At 45.0% G+C, this 23545-nt stretch overlaps 2 protein-coding genes across 2 annotated transcripts; one reads left to right on the forward strand and one right to left on the reverse strand.

Moving 5' to 3' along the window:
• Positions 1–12685: 12685 nt before the first annotated feature.
• LOC121473603 (thymosin beta-4-like) lies at positions 12686–13187 on the reverse strand. Its single transcript, XM_041726133.1, has one exon. It carries the CDS (start codon positions 13170–13172, stop codon positions 13038–13040), a length of 135 nt encoding a protein of 44 aa, XP_041582067.1. The 5' UTR covers positions 13173–13187; the 3' UTR covers positions 12686–13037.
• Positions 13188–16266: 3079 nt separating this feature from the next.
• On the forward strand, positions 16267–23156 carry TIMM22 (translocase of inner mitochondrial membrane 22). The gene is made up of 4 exons (XM_041723791.1): positions 16267–16793; positions 18994–19190; positions 20859–20931; positions 22480–23156. The coding sequence occupies exons 1-4, from the start codon at positions 16556–16558 to the stop codon at positions 22554–22556; spliced, it is 585 nt and encodes a 194-aa protein (XP_041579725.1). The 5' UTR covers positions 16267–16555; the 3' UTR covers positions 22557–23156.
• Positions 23157–23545: the final 389 nt, after the last annotated feature.

The following is a 23545-nucleotide window of genomic DNA, read 5'->3' on the forward strand; positions in this document are numbered from 1 at the left end:
GTTAACCACACAAACTGGTAAAACAGGTGATGGTGGAAACCAAGAGTGGATTGACCATCTCTAAAAATTATACCCACTCTCCTAGTTTCCACCTAATATTGCTGCTCATTTCACAGGGAGGATCTTTGGACTGAGGACTGCTTTTAAACAGGCAGGAACCCTATTGCAAAAGGCAAATTCTGAGGTACATCGTAGAGTGCCATGCCAAAATTCTGTGCCACTACAGGGACAATCTTATTTTAAAACACACAGAAAGCATCACTTTTTAGTGAAAATGTACTAAAGCTATTAACATAACAGACATTAAGTTATTAGATATCTTTTAAAATCCTGAAAGTAGAGGCACCTGGCCAGCTCAGTTGGTAGAACCTGGCAGGCTTTTGCCCTCAGGGTCATGAGTTCAAACCCCACATTAGACATAGAAATTTTTTTTTTTAAGGAAAAGATTCTGAAAGTAAGTTAAAATCCTTGTTTTTTCACCCAAAGCATCTTTGAAATACTCATTGGTGGGTTACATTAAGCACCACTGAAATCATGTGAGACAGATAGATCCTACGTTCGGACATTTTCAAATGAACACTAAAGAGTAATAAAAGGACTAGAAGCATTTACATACTATGTAAGCCAAAGGACAAAGTATTTGGTGCGGAGCTAGGTGAAGTGGGAATTTGGGGGATTGCAAATTTGAGAAAATAGTGAAGTCACTATTAGAATACTTAGCTTTGGTACACTAGGTGCAAGCCTGATATAAAGAGGGAGTTTGTTCAGCATTTTACTTTTATTATTTTACAGGAAAGCACTTTCCACTGGAGTGTATCCAAACCAGCATCTGGCACCTGGGAAAGTGAGAGTTTGAACATACTGCATATGAAATATAAATAAAATTTAGAGAATTGTTGGTGCAGCAGGCCTTGGTTAGAAGCCAAATAGCGCAGCTGCCTTTTAAAAGGGTGTGGAAAGAGGAGATTTGCAATGGAAATGATTCCAAAATCATAATTCTGGTGGGTGTTTGTTACAAGAAGAAGCCCAAGGAGACTCATTTGGCTTCCTGTAAAGAATAGCCAACATCCTTTGGCTTGTGAAAAGCACTCTCTCTGCTTATGCAGTTCAAGAGACCCACTTACAGATTATGTCCCTACTGGTATTTAGCTAGTTATATGAGTTGACTAGCTATTATTTTTCTAAAGATTTATTTATTTATTTATTTATTTATTTATTTATTTATTTATGAGAGAGAGAGTATAAGTGTGGAGAGGGGCAGATGGAGAGAGAGAAGCAGACTCCCCACTGAGTGGGGAGTGCCGTGTGGGGTTTGCCACTGGCTTTGATCCCAGGACTCTGAGATCATGACCTCAGCCGAAGTCAGACACTTAACTGACTGAGCCACCAAGGCACCCTTAGCTATTCTGAAAATTATTGTTTTAAAATGTCTATTTAGGGACCACAATATGTTTGACATTGTACAGAACATACATATTTACAGAATTTCCCTTTTGAGAAATTGCTTTCTAAGGCACATGATGCCATACAAAACATGTACTAACATACACACACGTACGTCTGTCACCTTTTAAGATTTTTAAATCACTAAGGCACTTGAGTGGCTCAGTCAGTTAAGCATCTGCCTCTGGCTTGGATCATGATCCCAGGGTCCTGGGATCAAGCCGCGCATCAGGCTCTCTGCTCAGAGCCTGCTTCTACCTCTCCCTCGCCTGCCACTCTGCCTACTTGTGCTCTCCCTCTCTCTCTGTGTATGTCAAATAAGTCCTTCAAAAAATATTTTTAAATCACATTTCTTGGTACTCAAGTATAGTAGCATATGTGCACAAAGATGTGTGTGTACAGATATTTATTGATAAAGTGGTGCAATCAGAAAAAGACTGGAAAATTGGAAAGAGCCTGTGTATTCACAAAGATGATTAAATCATTACCACATTACCATTTGAAATACAATCTAGTCATTGAAAATAATTAACAAAAATTAAATTTGCACTGTATTAGTCCATATTTTTCAATGAAACAGAACCAATATATATAGTGATTTATTACAAGGAATTGGCTCACATTGATTAGGGAGGCTGAGAAGTCCCAAAATCTGCCATCAGCAGGCTGGGCCCAGGAGACCTGATAGTAGAGTTCCAGTCTGAATCCAAATGCCTGAGGACCAGGGGAGGTGATGGTGTGAGTTCTGTCTGAATCCAAAGGCAGGAGAAGACCTATGTCCCAGCTTGGAGATAGGCAGAACAAATTCTCCCTTGCCTCACTTTTGTTCTGTTCAGGCCTCCATCCAATTAAATGAAGCCCTCAAGGGAGAGGGCAATCTCCTGATTCACATATGAAGGCTAGAAATGCCTTCATAGACACACTCACAATAATGTTTAACCAAATTATCTGGGCACCTTGTGTCCCAGTCAAGTTGATACATAAAACTAAACATCACAAGTCAATCCCTTGTCAAGTTGGCCTCCATATGCATCGCCTTAAATCAGGCTTGCTCTCCAAATAAAGACAATAATGAGATCGTAATTCTGCTACATGCTACAAATGAGATCGTAATTCTGCTACATGCTACAAATATCCTGTCTACAACCAAAAATGCACTAACTCTTTTACCATAAGAGATAAAGTCCCTTAGTGATGTTTACTCTTCTCCTTCTCCTGTGACTTGAATATAATAATGTTAAGTTAACAATACTTAAATAGGGATGCCTGGGTGGCTCAGCCGTTTAGCACCTGCCTTCAATCCTAGAGTCCTGGGATCGAGTCCCACTTCGGGCTCCCTGCATGGAGCCTGCTTCTCCTTCTGCCTGTGTCTCTCTCTGCCTCTCTCTTTCTCTTTCTGTATCCCATGAATAAATAAATAAAATCTTAAAAAAAAACAATACTTAAATACATCTATGTTATGTTATAAGTGAATAAGAGAAGGAAGAAACAAAGATGTCTGCCAAACCTTTATGTATACATACATATTCCTAACAATATAAGAAGGAAATATTCATGACAATTATAGTTCTCAGGTCTACAACTGGTCATATGATCACAGCTAGTATTATAACTACTATGCTTCTTGTATCTCCCTTGTTTTAAGCAAGCTCCTCAGCTGGTCTTGTTTCTTTACCTGGTGAAGTGACTCCAACCTTCATTCCTGAAGGGTCTGGGCCATTAGTAGTCCCGCCTGGATTAGGTCGTTGTAGTTTCCATTGACCTTAATCATGCCTGATGGGACCTCCTATATCCCAGACACACTCTTTCTTGCCTCTACACTGGAGTAGGAGTCCAATTTCTCCTTGATAGCCAGGATCAATCACCCAGCCAGCACAGTAGCCCTTCTTTGCCTGCTGGTTCAGAGGTATGAGGAGCTCCAAGTGGCTAGGTAGCAGTCTTAACTTTCAGGGCCATGAAATCATTGTGTTGTTACTGGTGTAAGCATCCCTCTCTTGGGAACTATGACTCCCCTCAGCCAGGAGAGCAGAAAATTTGGCAAACAACAAGCAAAATTTTTGCTAGTGGGCAACTAGGGGTAGTAATTAGTGGTGCCACACACCATTTCTCCCCCTTGATTCCCAGACCCATGAATTTATTGGACACTAGTTCAGGGCATACACAGCCTTCTAGAGAATCTTCCTCCACCCTGTGAGGTACTGCCAACTATCCATGTCCAGAGGAAGTATCTATTCTAGTAACAATAAAACATTGCCCCTTCCATGATGGAAACAATCCAAAGGAACCAACCTGCCACCAGGTAGCTGATTGACTGCCATGGTGTCATACTAGAGGCTTGGTGTTGGTCTCTGCTGATTGAAGATCTGGCACTCAGCAGTGGCTATAGCCAATTCAGCTTTGGTGAGTGGAAGTTCATGTTGTTGAGCACACATAATCTCAATCCCTGCCCCTGTGGTCACTTTGCTCATGACCTCATTGGGCAATGGCAGAAGTAATTGTGGAAAGAGGCCTAACTATCCACAGAATGGGTCATCCTATCCACTTGATTATTAAAATCTTTCTCTGGGAGCAGCCCGGGTAGCTCAGCGGTTTAGCGCTGGCTTCAGCCCAGGGCGTGATCCTGGAATCCTGGGATCGAGTCCCACGTTGGGCTCCGTGCATGGAGCCTGCTTCTTTCTCTGCTTGTGTCTCTGTCTCTCTGTGTGTCTCTCATGAATAAATAAATAAAATAATTTAAAAAAAAAGAAGTAACAGGTTGCTTCAGGAAGGAAATTGAAGGACTAGAAATAGATGTGAGAAAAATATGGAAGGTATTTTAGCCCAAGAATAAAATACTTTTTGGATTTTCAAATAAGAGTTTATTCAAAAGATAAGATACTATAAGTAGAGAAAAAATATTAAAGTACATCAGGACAAAAAAAAAATAAAGTACATCAGGACATCTCTGAATGAAAGGAAAAAAATAAGGTGTCCTACCAAAAAATTCAAGTTCCATTATAAAAAAGCCTGTTACTACAAAATGAACATTTTGATTATAAAAGTCTTCCAAGTCCACTTAGTTTAAAAAATAATTGGTTCAGGGGCAGCCCCGGTGGCTCAGCGGTTTAGCGCTGCCTTCAGCCAAGGGTGTGATCCTGAAGACCCAGGATCGAGTCCCACATCAGGCTCCCTGCATGGAGACTGCTTCTCCCTCTGCCTGTCTCTCTCTCTCTCTCATGAATAAAAAAATAATTAATTCAATAAATTTTGTATTTATTTATTTTTAAAAAAGATTTTTATTTATCTATTCATGAGAGACACAGAGAGAGAGGCAGAGGAGAAGCAGTCTCCCAGTGAGGAGCCCAATGTGGAACTCAATCTAATGAGGGACTCGATCCGGGAACTCTGGGATCACACCGTGAGCCAAAGACAGATGCTCAACCACTGAGCCACCCAGGCATCCTGATTCAACAAATTTTAAATCAAGATAGATTCAAACAAAAAGTACATTCCATTTAATTGAGAGTTCCCTGTAAAAGATTTTATCTGTAGATTAATGTTGTATTACAGATCTTATATGTGTTTTATCTGTTCCTTTTTTTTTTAAAGATTTATTTCTTTTTTGGGGGGAGGGTGCGGGCACTAATCGGGTGGGAGAAGCAGAGGGAGAGTATCTCAAGCAGACTCCCTGCTGAGCTCAGAGCCCCACATGGGCTTGATCCCACGACCCCTGAGATCAAGACCTGAGCCCAAGCCAAGAGTCGGTTGCTTAACTGACTGAGCCACCCACACACCCCATTATCTGCTCCTTTTTAAAAAGTTGGTCTTTTCTGCAGATCCACTGATAAGGTAAATTCCTAGACAGAGAGTTGAGTGGAGATGTGTTGAGGGTCATGATGAGGGACAGGAAAGCAGGGCATCGTCCTCATTGGTTATAATCAGAAATGTGGTGCTTATCTTGCTGGCACCAACTTCACAGGTAACTTTGGGAAGTCATCATTACTGTTCTTTTTATTGTTCACATCATCCCTCAGCAGAGCAGAAAGAGCCTCTAGTCCCGAAGCCTCCTAACACTTTTCTGAGTTGGAAGTGTGAGGTGCTGGAAAAACATTATGCATATTTCCATTGCCTCCAATACTTCTCAGATCAAACCAGGATCACAACTTGGCATCACTGTGACCCTATTGCAGACACAGCCAAAGTGGATGATTCATTAACCGAGTCTGAAGTAGGTCCTAACAATCCACCAGACTGCCAGACTGTTTGCCAAGTCTCCAATCACTTTTTGTAAGCAAAGCCAAAGCAACAGCCCAAGAGATAGTAAGCAAATCTGGATTATTGGGTATGGATGAGGAAGTAAAAGCTCCAAACAATTATGCCATGGGAGAAATCTGCTCCAGAACGTTAAGACCACCCACCAGAATCAAGCTACAGTCTAAAGATCTGTCACTGGAAACAGCACAGCATAGCTTTGCTCTCACCATGGCTTTTTTAAGTAAGAGGCAAAAAGGAATTAAGAAATCCTAGTAATAAATATTTTCTAACCATTGTCCTTCACTGAGGACAGGGCACAAGTAAAAGAAATGACACATAGTCAAAAAGTCCGAGCTCAGGGACGCCTGGGTGGCTCAGTGGTTGAGCGTCTGCCTTTGGCCCAGGGTGTGATCCTGGAGTCCTGGGATCGAGTCCTGCATCGGGCTCCCAGCATGGAGCCTGCTTCTCCCTCTGCCTGTGTCTCTGCCTTTGTCTCTGTGTGTCTCATGAATAAATAAATAAAATCTTAAAAAAAAAAAAAAAAAAGAAGTCCGAGCTCATCTCTCAAACACTACAGGTCACAAATTATTATGATTCTGAGCCGAGCTATAACTTCTAGATCCAACAGAGATATGGAAAGCAGACAACTGGCAACAGAGATGTTCAAATGAGACATGAATGTGGCCTGAAGCCTATGTGCCTTTACACAAGGTGTAAAAGCAACATATTGGGTTGAGACTTTTCTTCTGGCACAGAGAAGAATTCTGAGCAGGGAACTAGTCATGTTTCTGTGATGGGAAACTCAGAAAGAGTGGATTTGTGGAGGAAAATAAGTTCTCATTTAGATCCATCCAAAGCTGGTAGCCCCACAGAAACTTCTACCTGTGGGTGCACAATAAAAGCCATACACCCTGAGGCGAGCTCTCTGGCCTGCCTCTCAGATCTGCTCCCCTGGCCTCAGGGAGCCTGATTTGGGATCTGACTTTTTTCCCCCCCTAACTGCTCCCCTGTAGGTCCAGGCTCTTCTGTGCTTTCTGAGACTCTTACTGGGCTTCTGCTCCCAGTTCACAGGAAAAGCCCTTCCTGCCAACCCCACACTGGTGGTGCCTCCTGAGGCCGCAGAGAGCCTATTGTGGGCCAAAGTCCCTTCTCCTGGGTAGGGATGGAGGAATGGAAGTTTTTATTTAAAACCCAGGTTGAAGGGCAGCCCTGGTGGTGCAGCGGTTTGGCGCCGCCTGCAGCCTGGGGTGTGATCCTGGAGACCTGGGATCGAGTCCCACATCGGGCTCCCTGCATGGAGACTGCTTCTCCCTCTCCCTCTGCCTGTGTCTCTGCCTCTCTCTGTGTGTGTCTATGAATAAATAAATAAAATCTTAAAAAAAAACCCAGGTTGAGGGGCACCTGAGTGGCTCTGTTGGTCAAGCGTCTACTTTCAGCACAGCTCATGATCTCAGGACCCTAGGATCAACCCTGCATTGGAGGTCCCTGCTCAGTGGGAAGTCTGCTTCTCCCTCTCCCTCTGCCTGCAGCTCCCCCTGCTTGTACTCTCTCTCTCTCTGTCAAAGAAACAAAATCTTAAAAAAAAAAATCTTTTAGTAAACCTAAAACCAGGTTGGCCTTAGCATCCTGCGTCCTGGACCTGCTTCCAATCTGACAAACTCTTCTTGTCCATATGAGGTCCTCGTGCCTGAGGACCTGGCTCAGGTCCATTTGATGCCTGGCTCTTATTCTGCTGTCTGATCAGAAGCCTCCTGCCAATGATCCTCAAAGAAAATCGTGCTCCTGAGTGACAGGTGATTAGCTGTGAGGATGTTATGACAGAAAAATATAGAACTCCGCTTGCCCTGCCTGTGTCATGGCCCCAGCCAAGCATCACACCAGCTGTGCCTCTCCGAGAAAAGCTTTCTCAACCCGGAGGATCTCCAGGTTTCTCCCTCAGCCAGGAAAAAGGCATCAGGACCCAAGACCATGCAGGATCCTCAGCCTCCTCTCACCGCCCCTGATGAAAATCATCTTGTGCATCCTTCTGAACTGAATGGCCACTGTTTCCTTGGGGGCACTTTTCATCTTCTTTTGACCTACATCCTCTGAGGGTCCCTGGTACAGGTAGCCAGGTGTCTGCTACAGCAATACCTCCAGGCCAAAATCAAGAAGAGCGCCTGGGCAACATTTTGTCCATATAAGGGAGCCAAAATGATATCAAACATGGTGTTCCATTCACAGAAATGACAACCCCTCTGTCTCTTTTTTTATTATTATTAATCTCTACACCCAACATGGGCTCAAACTCAGGACCCTGAGATCAGAAGTCACATGCTCTACAGACTGAGCCAACCAGGTGCCCCAGAACCCCTCTCTTTCTAATTATCAGTCAGGAACATTCACTATTTCCTAGGGCTTTCCTACATATTTCTAGCAGTTCATGCCTCACCTTTTTGCCCTATTGCCCCCCAACTGGTTTCCTCAGAAAGGGGAAGGTGTTCTCAGTTCCCACAGCTTGCTTGTAGCAAGTGGTAGGCTGGTAGATGTTGAACAATAACAACAAAAAGCCCCAACTTACAGCATGTACTGATTCCTATGGTGTAAATATTCCCATCATGGCCAACTTCCAGCTACCAACATGAAGTCACTGATCGCAAACTTGAGAAGACAGGCCAGCAGGACACCATTACGTGGCATTTCTATCAAACAGATATGATCGATAGCCTCAAGAGCATAAATAGGAACGTTGGTTTGCAGGCTCCCCCGGGGCTTCCCGGCTGTGATCTGAAACTGGCCCACATGCAGAGGGCAGGGAGAGACAGGAGGAGGAGACAAATCACTCCAGGTGGGTAGGGGGCAAGTTTAATAAGCAAGGGAATGAGGCTTGTCTTGGGGAGCTATGAGACAGTAGCTCTCCACACCCACTCACCACATCTGAAAAGTTGATATAGAGGCCTTACCTGGGTCCAGTCACATCTACTGGGTGCAGATGTTCTCAGCGCCACTTCACTAATTCAAGGTTGTGCGTGAGGAGGGCCCGCAGAACTCACATTCCAGAGACAGGGGAGGGGCTGAGGCTTCTCTGAGTGCCTGGATCCCGTTCACAGGGCAGCAGCAGTCATGCATCCTCCCTGTCCTTCCCCAACAAATATATTTAGGAGGTGAGGAGCTTTGAGTATATACATATATTACCTTTATTTTTAAAAAAGATTTTATTTATTTATTTGTGTGTGTGTGAGAGAGAGAGAGAGAGAGAGAGAGAGAGAAGGCATGAGCAGAGGTAGGGGCAGTGGGAGAGGGAGAAGCAGGTTCCCTCCTGAGCTGGGAGCCCAATGTAGAGCTCAATCCTAGGACCCTGAGATCATGACTTGAGCTGAAGGCAGACGCTTAACTGACTGAGCCATCCAGGTGTCCCATATTTTTAATAGAATTTAATTGTAAATGTATATAATTTAAAATAATGGTCATGCTTTATAACCAGTTTAAAAAATTCCTATGAGAGGCAGCACTTGTGAATAAGTAGGAGCTCGCCCCAGGACCCCATTGCTGATAACAGATTCTTCCTGAAATCCCTGGCTTGGGTGAGAGGGACAAGTAAGGCACAACATTTAAGGGGATGTCAAAAACTCAGTAGTTAAGATAAATGCTGTTTTATTTTATTTTTTTAGATAAATAATTTGTCCTCTAAAAAACCTTTTTTTCAAGATTTTATTTATTTATGCATGAAACACACACAGAGAGAGAGAGGCAGAGACACAGGCAGAGGGAGAGGTAGGCTCCATGCAGGGAGCCCGATGGGACTCGATCCCAGGTCTCCAGGATCACGCCCTGGGCAGAAGGTGGTGATAAACCACTGAGCCACTGGGGCTGCCCCTCTAAGAAAAATTTTAAGTAATTTCTATCCTTCCCTCCGATGTGTGGCTCAAACTCACAACCCCTAGATCAAGAGTCACGTGCTCTATTGACTGAGCCAGCCAGGCTCCCCACCCCATTATACTTCTTTTTTTTTTTTCCCCCATTATACTTCTAATAAGTCCCTCTCTTTTTGTGGGAGCTGGCCAGGGTTGGTTTCTGTTGCTCACAATGAAGATAATAATTACTCTGTAGCTTAGAAAATTCTGGTCAGAGATCAAAGGAGGTTTCTTCCTTTTTTGCTAGGCCAGAGGTTAATTAGTTGGCTCCTTTTTGCCTGTTATCTTGAAGTTTTAAAACCTCAAGAGATGGGCAGCCCGGGTGGCTCAGCGGTTCAGCGCCGCCTTCAGCTCAGGGTGTGGTCCTGGAGACCTGGGATCGAGCCCCACGTGGAGCCTGCTTCTCCCTCTGCCTGTGTCTCTGTCTCTGTCTCTCATGAATAAATAAAATATATATTTAAAAAAAAACCCTCAAGAGATAAGGATCAGTAGAGGAAGTTTTTCAGAATTCCCAGCTTTCTGCCCTCAGTAATAAAGCAGTGATTATTTATTAACAATCAAATTAGCTACACTGCTTTTTCAGCCCTCCTCTAGAAAGGTTTATTTTGTTCTTTTTTTTTTTACTTCAAAAGTCCGAACAGTAGAGAACTTATCCTGCCTCTCTTAGAGGGATGGCAGAGGGAGCTTCCTCATGGGACACAACTTAATCACTACTTCCAAGAAGTTGGATGACTTAACTTCCTTTTGAAAATCCAAATGAGTACATAGAAACCGCTTCCAATATAAATGATTTTCTATCTTTTTTTTTTTTTTTAAGATTTTATTTCTTTATTCGTGAGAGACACACAAGAGAGAAGCAGAGACATAGGCCGAGGGAGAAGCAGGCTTCCTGCGGGGAGCCTGATATGGGACTCGATCCTGGAATCTGGGATCATGCCCTGAGCCAAAGGCAGAAGCTCAACCACTGAGCCACTCAGGCTCTCTAAATGATTTTCTTTTTCTTTTTCTTTTTTTTTAAGATTTTATTTATTTATTCATGAGACACACACACACACACACACACACACATACACAGAGGCAGAGACATAGGCAAAGGGAGAAGCAGGCTCCATGCAGGGAGCCTGACGTGGAACCCAATCCTGGGACTCCAGGATCACGCCCTGGGCCGAAGGCAGGTGCTAAACTGCTGAGCCACCCGGGCTGCCCCCTAAATGATTTTCAATCACAACTTTATTTGAGATGCTGAAAGGTTTTAGTATATACATTAAATATCATCAAGTAACAAGCTAGCAAAGTATCTTTGGATTTGGAGGAAAATGTATGAACTTTGCAAAACACTTTGTGTTTTTTTTATCCTTTGCTTTCTTGTAACTTGAATGGATATTGTCTTTAGAAAGAAAAGGCTAAACCAGGTGAAAGAATGTTTGTGGGACACTGGTGACAATTTACCAAGCCCGTCCCTTCAAAGATGAAGGAAGGACTGCATATGGCAAATGATCGAGGATCTTGGCTTATAAGTACGTTTGTTCCAATGGGCTACTGGCATGCCCAAGGTGCCTCTCAAATTTTGAACAGTTACCTTACATCCCAGGGTTTACAATGATCCAGGGGGTATATCTTTCTTCTAGACAATTCAAGTTTACCAGCCAAAGCTTCTGAAAAGAAATCTAGAGGACCAACAAGAGTGGGCAACTTTAACCCTGAATCCTCAGCCCAGAAAAACTGGCTGCTATTTGCCTCACTTGCTGCTGATCTAAGAGATGCTGTATAGGCATCTTGGAGGGAAGTAGGGCTGTCCAGGAAGGACTTTTGGGGAGAGACAAGTGGTATGGCCATATACCCAGGTAGGGGCAGCCTCTGTCCAAATGTGATGCCTGACCCATCATTCCTTCCTAGCCAGCAACTCTAGCCAAGCAGGTGTGCAGGGCTTCAGGTGGCCCCATGTTAAAACCAACACCCTGCCTTATGCCACCATATGTGACAGGCAGTGCAAGGATTTTATCAAGTCTTTTTTTTTTTCCAAATTTTTATTTATTTATGATAGTCACACACACAGAGAGAGAGAGGCAGAGACACAGGCAGAGGGAGAAGCAGGCTCCATGCACCGGGAGCCCGACGTGGGACTCGATCCCGGGTCTCCAGGATCGCGCCCTGGGGCAAAGGAGGCGCTAAACCACTGCGCCACCCAGGGATCCCATTTTATCAAGTCTTAATTCCTAAATCTTCTTGGATTTCCCCTCTAACCCACAGTTCTCACATGAAGACAAAGCCATCCTGGTGATGCTGGTGGATAGTGCCACCTTCTCAGGCTACTTCAGCTCCTGCTCCAGCCCAGCTACTGCCACTTCTTAGTGTCTTCTCCTTCCATGAACTTTTCAGATACCACATTTCCATCCTTAGCCTCCAGTTACCCTCTGGTTGTGGAGGGCATGGACGAAGGCCCTTTATTTAATTTATTTTTTTAAGATTTATTTTATATATTTTAGAGACAGAGAGTGAGTGCATGCATGGGGGGGGGGGTAGAGACAGAGGGAGAGAGAATCTCAAGCAGACTGTACTGAGAACAGAGCCTGACTTGACCTCACAGCCCTGAGATCATGACCTGAGCTGAAATCAAGAGTTGGATGCTTAACCAACTGCACCACCTGGTGGCCCCAAGGGCCCTTAAATACAGTCACTTGTCCAGCACCCACTGTCCACAGTGAATCAGTTGGCTAATGAGAATATCTATGTGGCGATACCTCCTGCTGGTGACAGGACTATTCAGTCGACTCTCTGTTACCAAAGTCATATACAATTCAAATCCACGTGGACACAGCACACTTCTCCACTTGGACCTTCTCATTCTATCCCACTCATGCTCTTTCTTTTACTTCCAGGCTCCAGTGACATGCTGAGTGAACTACAGGCCAGCTAAGGGCTCCTGGACACCTGGGATGAGATACGATCAGACCCTCCTCCTGTTGAGCATCTACTAGCTGGCGTCCTTCAAGTGAGAGTCCTCCCTTCAGACTGTTCTGACTCTATCACCTCCCCTGTGAAACTAATTCCTCTTTTTTTTTTCACGTTTTAAAACTTTATTTGCTTATTAAAAAATTGTGCATTCCAATAATTAAAATCATTTGAACAAAAAAATGGCACCTGATTAAATTGCATTTTAACAGCCTGCAAGATACCTTGGGCCAGCTTGGTTTTTTACTCTAGATCTCACTGTCCTCCCACCCAGCTTCTTCCTTCACCAACATGCAAGTTCTTTTCCTTCCCTGCCAGCCAGCCAGACAGGCAGATGGGAAAGGCAGGAGCCTTCGTTGTCAGTAGTTCTCCATTCTTTGATGTGAAAAGGAGCAGCACAGTCATTTAAACTTGATCCAACCGCTTTGCATCTTACAAAGTTAAACAGCTAAAAGAAGTAAAATAAGAAGGCAATGCTTGTGGAATGTACAGTGCATATTGGCGGCGCACGCCTCATTATGATTCGCCTGCTTGCTTCTCCTGTTCAATTGTTTCTTTAGAAGGCAGTGGATTTTTCTCTTGCATTTCTGTCTTCTTCAATTTCGACTTATCGAATTTCTCAATCTCAGTCATATCGGGTTTGTCAGACATGGTTGCAGAGGAAGCGGAGCGAGGCGCACGAGTGAGCTGGAGAGAGGAGAGAGATCTGGTCTGCGCTGCGGTCGCTGCCAAATAACTTATTCCTCTTTAACTGGGCACCTGGGTGGCTCAGTGGTTTAGCACCTGCCTTTGGCTCAGGTCATGGTCCCTGGGTCCTGGGGTTGAGTCCCGCATTGGGCTCCCCATGGGGAGCCTGCTTCTTCCTCTGCCTATGTCTCTGCCTCTTTCTCTGTGTCTCTCATGAATAAATAAAAATTAAAGAAAAATTTTCCTCTTTAACTGTTCCCTGTTCTCTCTGGCCCACTGAGATGCTTCCCTGTTGCCTTGTGATCGGGACAGACAATATGACGTGGGGAACCAAACTGTAACACGAGGCTGCTGGATTCCCAATGATGCCAGGGCCAGATAGAGTCCCCAGACTACTGGCAGAGGTTCAGCCCTGGGAAACAGACATGGGAAACCACTTTTCACTTTCAGAATATGCTTGGAGAGGTTCAAGTTTTCCATCAGAAAACTACCTATGGAAGGAAATTGGGTGAGTGGAGAGAGATACCAGATCAGTGTCTGTAACTGTTCTCTCTCCATCTATGATCCAGGCCAAGGATGTTCCATAAAGGCTCCCTCATTCATGTACCTCGGCCACATGGAATTTCTTCACATGCTCACCTGGACCTCACCTGAACTCTAATGAAGACCCTTCATTTGGGGATTGATTATTACTCTCTAAGTAGTTCCATGGGTTAATTATTTAGACCATTCCTTGTTTTCCAAGGCCACCTTACCTGGGACTTGCCAAGGGTGGGGGGGTGGGGTGGCTGTCCCAGGTTCTCTCAGATCCAACTGTAGCTCTGAAGATCTTGGCATGGGGCGTCTGAGTGGCTCAGTTGGTTAAGCATCTGCCTTTGGCTCAGGTCATGATTCCAGGGTCCTGGGATTGAGCCCCTTATCAGGCTCTCTGCTCAGTGGGGAGCCTGCTTCTTCCTCTCCCTCTGCCTCTTGCTCTGCTACTTGTGCTCTCTCTCTATCAAATGAATAAACAAAATCTTAAAAAAGAAAAAAAGACTTCAGCATAAATCAGAGCTCTGGGCCCTTCATTCATCTGGAAGGAAAGGGTGGTTGCGAGGGCATGTTGAGTTAGAGGTGCTTATGGGAAGTGTCTGGTTCCTGTGTTTATGAGAAGGGTCTAAGCTGAAGATGAAGATTTGAGAGTCATTAATGCAATTTGAGGTGGAGTAGAAGCCACGAAGATGAGTTGCTCAGGTAGAATGAGCTGCGGAGGAAGACAGTAAAGGATGAAGCCCTGAGAGGACCAACAAGAAAAGGCCACGCAGAGGTGCGTGCAAAGGAGATGCAGCATCTGGAGAGGCCATAGCAGAACTAGGAGAGAGGGGCTCCACTAAAAATATGAAGAAACTTCAGACAAGAAGGGAGACAACAGTGTCAAATGCAGTACAGAAGTCTAGTAAAATCAGGCCTGAATTAGATTCAACAAATAGGGGACTCCTGGCGGCTCAGTCATTTAAGTGTCTGCCTTCGGCTCAGATCATGATCTCAGGGTGCTGAGATCGAGCCCTGCATTGGACTCCTTGCTCAGTGAGGAGTCTGCTTCTCCCTCTCTCTGTGCCTCTGTGTTCTCGTGCATGCTGTCTCTCAAGTAAATAAATAAATCTTAAAATAAGAGATTCAACAACTGGGAAGTCCCTTGGGACCCTCAGACTAGCCCACTCAATGGCTTGGTGGGAACAGAATCAGGGTGAAGCATGAGGTAGGAAAAGACATTAGGGTTCAAAGCCAAGGGTCGAGAAAGAATTCTTGAAATGTCTTTGGTGCAAAAAGGTGATTTTATGAAAGCACGGGGACAGGACCTGTGGGCAGAAAGAGCTGCTCTGGGGTCATGAGGAGCAGCCTGTTCATATACTTTAAGTTGGGAGGGCTTAGGGACACCTTAAGTCTCTAAGGAATTTTGGAAGCAGGGTTTCCAGGACCTTGATGGGGTAGCTATTGTTGGGAAAAGGCCATTTACTACTGTCTGATACAGTAATGTCATGAGCCCCTTCAGATGAATATTGTTAGGTCATATGCTTGGGGGATGATCGCCAACATGTATCTTGGGGGGTTAGAGATAAAGAAAATTTCTAAAGGAATTTCTAAATGTTAAAGTAGACTTACAGGATCCTGGGGTTGGGCTAAGATTCCCTTCTGCCCTTAACAAAGTATCAACATGGAGGCATTGAGTCCCTAGAGGAATGTCACTCTGCCTGTTTCAAGGTCTTGTCACTGGGCTGTAGGGAGTAAGAAAATTTAGCAATTTTTCTTCTGCTTTGTTTCCCACATCAAAGCATATGCTGTGCTGGGACGCACTGAGAACTTCGGGTACCAAAAAAGTATCTCTGCCCACCTCAACTGGCTATGCTCACCACCTGTTTCCATTAAGGTTTCTCTTAGCTAAAACACTCAAATACATTGCTAGTCGGGACCAATGCAATAGTGTGGAATCTATTTTAGTTAACATAAAAACTAGTGCAAAAGTTTTTCTGGATTCATGCATAGTACTACCTTGCAGTTTACCTTCAGGTTCTGAGTCTGCAAGCCGGTGAGCACTTTAATTGGTTTCACATAATCTAAACCTGGCTTTCCAGGGCAATGCTAGTCCCACATCACCAATTCCACCGACAACAATAACTGGCTGGAGCGTGGGTGGGGGCCCCAGCCTTGCCCTCTCCACCTCCTTTTCTTACACTTAGCTAGCTTCGCTCATTAGTTCACTCATTTGTTGGGCCCTTTCTCTCTCCGCAAGGGTTTAATTGTCAAATAAAACATATATTGCATACATTTATACCAGGCTTTTACGTTTATTCACAAAGCACTTTCCACCATTTACCTCTCACCACCCCTGCGAGGAAGGAGTAGGCTGGAAGGGCAGCGGCGCGGTGCGTGCGCCCCCTGGCGAGGCTCCGGCGCGCTGCAGCCTCGCGGGAGCGCTCCTCCGCCCCCTCCCCGCAGTCGGGAGCTCCAGATGAGGCCCCGAGGCGCGCGCCCGCGCAGAGCCTCCTGGGAGATGCCTGGCCTACAAATCGCGGTACCCCCCGCGCTGCCGCCCTGAGGAAGAGGGCGCTTTCTGGTGACTCTAAATCTTGTTTGTTAGTGCCGTTTGGATGCTGCACAAGCCTGATTCGGTATTGACAAGGGGCTTTTGGGGAACATGGTATCTCTTTCGCCGGAGGCACGAACGGACTTCGCTGGCGTCGTTTCTTGCACTTGCTCGTTGTGGCGAATCTGCCGTTGCGGCACCGGGGCTAGGCGCGCCCTAACGTGAAGCTTGCGGAATCTGCTGTGGGAAGAAGAACGCCAGGGTTTCTCGGGCATCTGCGGTCATGGTGGCGACTACCCCCAGTGCGGGGGCCTCCGCGCCTGAGGCAGCGGGTTCCGCCGAAGCCCCGCTGCAGTACAGCCTTCTTCTGCAGTACCTGGTGGGCGACAAGCGTCAGCCCCGGCTGCTGGAGCCCAGTAGTCTGGGCGGGATCCCGAGCCCGATCAAGAGTGAGGAACAGAAGATGATCGAGAAGGCGATGGAAAGCTGCGCCTTCAAGGCGGCGCTGGCCTGCGTGGGAGGTGAGGCAAGACTAGGGGGCCCGTTGGAGGCTGAGGGCTTGCACGGCAGCAGGGTCCTCTGCCAAGAAGACCACGCGCCTGGGAGGCGAGGAGCCTGTGGACCTCGCTCCTGCCTGCACCCCTGCCTGGATCCGTGAGCTCGGGTGACCCCTTTCTAGGCCCTGAGGTTATTTTTCGCCCCTGGAAATTGGGTCAGAGAATCGGTACCATATGGGTTGGGGCCTAAAGGTTGTAAAATGCCTGCCTTCATTCGTTGGTTCGCTTTTAAATAAGCATTCTTTATTTTTTTTTAAAATATTTTATTTATTTATTCATGAGAGACACAGAGAAAGAGGCAGAGGGAGAAGCAGACTCCGTGCAGGGAGCCCGATGTGGGACTCGATCCCAGAACTCTGGGATCATGCCCTGAGCTAAAGGCAGACGCTCTACTTCTAAGCCACCCCGGCGTCCCTAAATAAGCATTCTTTCAACGAGTTGTTAAAAGTAACCGTCACGTGCTCAGGGGCGGAGGGACAGGGTTAGAGACCAGAGCCAGGTTCTCATGAAGCTCACATTTTAATATATATATATAGAAACAAGAATGTTGGGAAGGAGCCAGGCAGTTAAGTGGAACATGGGGGAGCAGCAACTGCCAAGGCCCGGCAGGAGCTGGCTTCCTGTTTGAAAAACAAAGGACAGGGGCACCTCTGTGGTTCAGCAGGTTAAGCATCTGCCATCAGTTCGGGTTATGACTCCAGGGACCTGGGATCCACCCCGCCGTTGGGCTCCCTGCTCAGCGGGGAGTCTGCTCTCCCTCTCCCTCCGCCCCTCCCCCAGCTAGTGCGCTCTCGCTAGCTCGCTCTCAAATAAATAAATAAAATCTTAAAGAAAAAGAAAACAAAGGCCAGTGTGGACAGTGTGATTAGATGGTGGGAAACAAGGGGGAAAGACCCCCCCCCCCGCACACACACTTTTTTTTTTTTTAGACCTTTTGAAAAAGGATTTGAGAGTGTATGGTGTCCCTCCTGTAAAGAGGTTGCCCACATTTGCAGATGAGTTGAAATCTCATGAGAATGAAAGACAAGAAACAAATACAGTGGGAGTGCAGGTATGTAGTAGAAAGAGCAGTATTTTTATGGTTTGGGGAAGGCTACAAGAGGTGAGACTGCAGCTGTATCTTGAAGGATTGAGAGAATGGGGGTAAAGAGAAATGCCCTTTCAAGTTGGAGGTGGAGTTGGGGCTTTGGGCTTTTTTGTCTTTAGGCATTAGAGCGGTAATTGATGCACATGATGACCCAGCATAGAGTGTGGTGAAGAAAGAAAGTGTGGATGGGAAGACGGCATAGGGAATTTGCAAAACTGAGGTGCAGTGCAGCCTGGCCTTGGTGTTTGTTCATCATTATGTCCGACCCTAATACATCACTTACATATTTGTTAAAATGATGAATAAGTCTTTGTAATGCTCTAGAGTGGGAGTGATACAGGCCTTAGACTAGGATGATAACTGTGAACATGGGGTTGTAGGGGAAAGCAAAGAACCGGTCAGAAATGCCCTTCAGGTTTGGAGCTGGAGTGACTGGAAAGAAGGAAGAAAGTCTGGAGGGAAGGTGCCCATGACTTCATTAAACATATTTTGACCTTGAGGTGATGAGAGGACATCTATATGGAAGTGTCTAGCAGGCTCAGAAAGATGGGGACAGCAGTGTATGGTTGCTATTTGGTAGCTTTGTGACCTTAGGAAAGTTACTTAACCTCCCTGAGCCTCAGCCGATTCAGCTGTAGAATGGAAAGGGTAATAGTATCTACCTCACGGGACTATTGTGAAGACTAAAAGGAGCTGTGACTATAAAGCATCGGAGTGATTGGCGCATGGTACTCACTAAATGATAGTTATGAATGTCACCATTGTCAAGGGAGTGATTTGCAAAGTTGAGAGTTGAATGTATGAGTACAGACAGAACAGAAGGTTAAAGATTGAATCTTGAGGAATGTTAGAAAATGAAAAGAAGAAGAAATCGAAGACAGAGAAGAAGATGTCAACAAGATAGTTTATGGCTTGTGTGATGTGCAACCAGATAACTGGAGAGTTTGGTAAGATGGAGTGGGGGCGGTAGGTAGGGGTGTCCTCTTTGCTGGTAGCCATCCAAATGTGCAATTCGAGTATGACCTCATTATAGTAACCCAGAAAACATGCCATCTTCATCTGTGTGTTTCTTTTTAGGATTTGTCTTGGGAGGTGCCTTTGGAGTGTTCACTGCTGGCATTGATACCAATGTGGGCTTTGACCCTAAGGATCCTTACCGTACGCCGACAGCAAAAGAAGTTCTGAAAGACATGGGACAGAGAGGAATGTCTTACGCCAAAAATTTTGCCATTGTGGGCGCCATGTTTTCTTGCACCGAGTGTTTGGTAGAATCTGTAAGTGTCTCTGCCTTCTGAGAAAGACTTGTACCATCTTACGACTTCTAAAGAGCGCTATTAATTAGAAAGCAGAGCAGAAATGTCTGATACTTGCTAGATTGAATTTTCATTGAATAGTTCTGAATGTAAACTTTTTATGCATTTATTGCATTTACTTGGGCTTGCGTTGTTTTTTACGTTTCTTTGTAGGCTAGAATTTGGTTAATGATTTATTTTTTAAATTTTGTAAAATTCTAGTTAACATACAGTGTAATATTAGTCTCAGGCATACAATATAGTGATTCCACACTTCCTTTTTTTAAATTTTTTTATTTTTTTATTTTTATTTTTTTCACTTCCTTTTTTTTTTTAAAGGTTTTATTTATTTATTCATGAGAGACACACAGAGGCAGAGGGAGAAGCAAGCTCCATGCAGGGAGCCCGATGTGGAACTTGATCCCGATATCCCGGGACTGCGGGATCACATCCTGAGCCAAAGGCAGACGCCCAACTGCTGAGCCACCCAGGTGTCTCTGATTCCACACTTCCATACAACACCTGGTGCTCATCACAAGTGCGCTCCTTAATCCCTATCACCTATTTCACCCATCCCCCACCCCCTCCCCTTCTGGTCACCATCGGTTTGTTTTCTGTAGTTGAGTTTGTTTCTTGGCTTGCCCTTTTCTCTCTTTTTTTTTTCCCTTTGCCTATTTGTTTTTGTTTCTTAAATTCCACATGAGTGAAATCATATGGTATTTGTTTTTCTCTGACTTATTTTGCTTAGCATAATACTCCCTAGCTCCATCCATGACATTGCAAATGGCAAAATTCTTTTTATAGCTGAGTAATATTCAAGTGTGTGTGTGTGTGTGTGTGTGTGTGTGTAAACATCACATCTTTACCCATTTGTCAATAGATGGACACTTGTGCTGTTTTCATAATTTGGCTATTGTAGATAATGCTGCTATAAATATCGGGGTGCATGTTTCCCTTTGAAGTAGTATTTGTATTCTTTGGGTAAATACCTAGCAGTCTGCTGGATTGTACAGTAGAGCTTTTTTTTAAGATTTTATTTTTAACTACTCTATACCCAGCGTGGGGCTCGAACTCCTAACCCTGAGCTCAAGAGACACATGCTCCACTGACTGAGCCAGCCAGGCACCCCAAGAGTTCTATTTTTAACTTTCTGAGGAACCTTCATACTGATTTCCAGAGTGGCTGCATCAGTTTGCATTCTCACCAGCAGTGGAAAGGGGTTCCCCTTTCTCCACATCCTCACCCAACACCTGTTGTTTATTGTGTTGATTTTAGCCATTCTGAGAGATGTGAGGCGTTAGCTCATTTAGTTTTGATTTGCATTTCCCTGGTGATGAGTGATATTGAGCATGTTTTCATGTGTCTGTTAGAAGTTGCTTAATCATTTTAATCGTGAGACTTATTGGGGAACCAGAGAAGAGATTTTGATTGCTTCTCAAATGGTACACTTGGTTTCAGCACTCTGGTACCACCTGCAGGAAGTATCCATGAACACATTCAAATTTTAGGAACTATACTTTTGAAAGTGAAAAGGATTAGGTTTCCTTTGGGGGAGGGACTAAATTAGCCAGCTAGAAACTGTGTTTTTTTCCCTTAATCATCTTGTCTGGCTTATTTCTTTGGCTCTAAACTGCACTTTTCCACCCACAGTACCGGGGAAAATCAGATTGGAAGAACAGTGTCATTAGTGGCTGCATCACTGGAGGAGCCATTGGTTTCAGAGGTTAGTAAACAACTCCTGCATGGTTTTCTTTGTGGCCTTGGACAACGTGCTATAGTTGACATTTTCAAACATATGAGTGTTCCAGGGACAGCCCAAGGCATATGTGGGTACTTGATACTCTTCCCTTCTGACAAGTAAGACACATTTACTTTTGCATTAACTTAATTTTGGGAACTTCTAATATCTAGATCAGGGGTTTTCATCTTTGGCACTGCTGGCATTTTGGACCAGATAAATCTTTTCTGGGAGGAGAGTGGGGCTAGTCCATGCATTATAGGATGTTTAGCAGTATCCCTTGCCTCTACCCACTAGAAGCTAGAAGTATCAGTTAGCAATGACTATTGAAAGTATCTCTTAGACATTGCCAAATTCCCCTAGGGGACAAAATCACCCATGGTAAGAACCACAGAAAGATCTACATTTTAGAAAAAAGATGGGATGCTTGGATGGCTCAGAGTGTGATTCTAGGGTCCTGGGATCGAGTTCTACCTCCGGCTCCCCGCAGGGAGTCTGCTTCTCCCTCTGCCTCTCTCTCTGTGTCTCATGAACAAATAAAATCTAAAAAACAAAACGAAACAAAACTGCCCTCACATTGAACACATGAGAACTTCTCCCAGTAAGTAATTCCTGAACTGTGTTGATCTGCAGGATAGTACAGACGTACAGCTAAGTCTCATTCAGCTCCGGAGAGCCCATTTATCCAAAGTCCCTGCTGGACTTTGTCTCAAGCAGTTAAGACATTTTAATACTGTACAACTGTCAGTTTTAATATTATGTATAAGTTACACGGTAGTTGTTTTTGCAGTTGAGGATTCTTAGATTTCTACCCATTGAAAGCCAGATAAAGGTATTCTAGAAATGTCAGGTTATCAATTGTAACAACAAAGAAAACTGTTCTCTGCACTTCTCCCTGTTGGTGTGCCCATGAAGGGGGTGGTGTAGGGTGTCAGTGACACGACTCTCCTCCCAGTGTCCATTGCTGGGCCACTCTCTATCTGCTGTGCCCTGATTTGCCCAAAACAAAAAGCCTATTTTCTCATTTTCTGAAAGGCAAGATGATTTGCTATCATTAAAAGCTGCTTCTGCTCCTCAGACAGCCATTTGTGATTTATAGAGTAACTTTTCCTTTGATCTTCCCATCGCTCAGCTTTGTCAGGGACTTTGAGAAGCTCAGCTCCCTCTAGGATTGCTTTGGTCACCTTCCCAGGAATTTATTTCATAAACAAATCCGGGGAACAGGCCATATGCTTTCACTTGGTTCCAAGGGCTGGTTCTCTTAACCAGTTTCCTGCCTGCGAGGAGCTATTTCATGAAACTGGAAATCAAAATTGTAATTTTTTGGAATGAGAAAAGCTGGATGTACAACTAGATAAAGCACACTGGAGTAGATTGTAGACACTGCTTCATGGAAGTCTGACAGATCTGATGGGTTGGTTGAAGGAGAATATTGACACCAGTGTCTCTGCATCTACGGCAAGGCACACTTCTGAATGCAGTCTGACTCGGTGTCTGTCACCACAGGTAATGTCACTTCTCTTTGCTTTACAGCTGGCTTAAAGGCCGGGGTCATTGGTTGTGGAGGTTTTGCTGCTTTCTCTGCTGCAATTGATTATTACCTACGGTGAGAGTTACTGCCTCCAGGAAAGGACACTGCCACCCCAGGATCAGAGCTGCCCTGTGGAGGGAAGTTGCTTCAGAGACCACACACCTTTGCTTTCCCTCATGTGGTTGGCGTCACGAGGGAGCCATCTGACTGCCACCTTGAGGAGCCACGTTCTCGGCTCCTGGATTCCAGCCACACTTTGGGGGTGTGGAATGTGCCATACCAGCCCTTCTCAGGCAGATCAGGAATGTATTGACTTGTAGGAACTCAGCTCCCCAAAGGTTCAGCCCCGACCACAGCTGGCCTTCTGGCCATTCGGTGCAATGGGACCATAGGTGACTGGACACAGATCCAGGAAGCTCGTCTACTTTGGATGTCCCTGTAGTCTGTCATCTCACATGGCAGGGCAGAGTACATTTATACCTTCTGACCCATTGTTATTTCGTTTAGTGTTCTATCTTTGTTAAAAAATATTATATTACAATTTAAAAGGTTGGTTAAGTTTTTGGCAGGAGGGAACAGCGACAGAGTCTTCGGAGCTGCCTTTGGAGCCAGAGTCGTCATGTCCCCTCCTCCCCTTCACTTCCCATTACGAACAATAAAGGCCGTTCATACTATAAAATCAATGAATAAATAACAGGTTGGTTTATTTTTATTTTCATATTCCATGATTCCCAAAAATGGTGCCAGGTGGCCCAGAGATTGGACATCCAGAGGGAGAGTGAGAAAGCTCTTGAGAAGTGTGGGAATGTTCGATTCTCAGGGTTTGTAGAATAGTGTTAATGGAGATTGTTACCTCAGCCGGGGCCTACCGTCCAAGAAGCCTAGCCTAGCCATGTCCTAAGATACATGGACATTCCATGCATAAGCCTTGGCCTCTTCTAAAAACCTTCCTGTGTGCTGGCCGATGGGAATGCCTGTGGTCTGAGCCACATTGGTTTTATGGTCTGACCACTGGACTAGACCCAGCTCAAGGACACGACGTATGAAGACTCCTGCTAAGGTCCTCCT

This window comes from Vulpes lagopus, chromosome 12, assembly GCF_018345385.1.
Source record: "Vulpes lagopus strain Blue_001 chromosome 12, ASM1834538v1, whole genome shotgun sequence".
Taxonomy (NCBI): Eukaryota; Metazoa; Chordata; class Mammalia; order Carnivora; family Canidae; genus Vulpes; species Vulpes lagopus.

What these genes read in the sequence shown, in the direction of transcription:
- LOC121473603 (XM_041726133.1), bottom strand. Translation starts at nt 13,172, where the DNA reads ATGTCTGACAAACCCGATATGACTGAGATTGAGAAATTCGATAAGTCG.
- TIMM22 (XM_041723791.1), top strand. Translation starts at nt 16,556, where the DNA reads ATGGTGGCGACTACCCCCAGTGCGGGGGCCTCCGCGCCTGAGGCAGCG. An exon ending in GGCGCTGGCCTGCGTGGGAG is followed by an intron (nt 16,794 to 18,993) that starts GTGAGGCAAGAC and finishes GTTTCTTTTTAG; the next exon opens with GATTTGTCTTGGGAGGTGCC. An exon ending in AGGAGCCATTGGTTTCAGAG is followed by an intron (nt 20,932 to 22,479) that starts GTTAGTAAACAA and finishes TTTGCTTTACAG; the next exon opens with CTGGCTTAAAGGCCGGGGTC.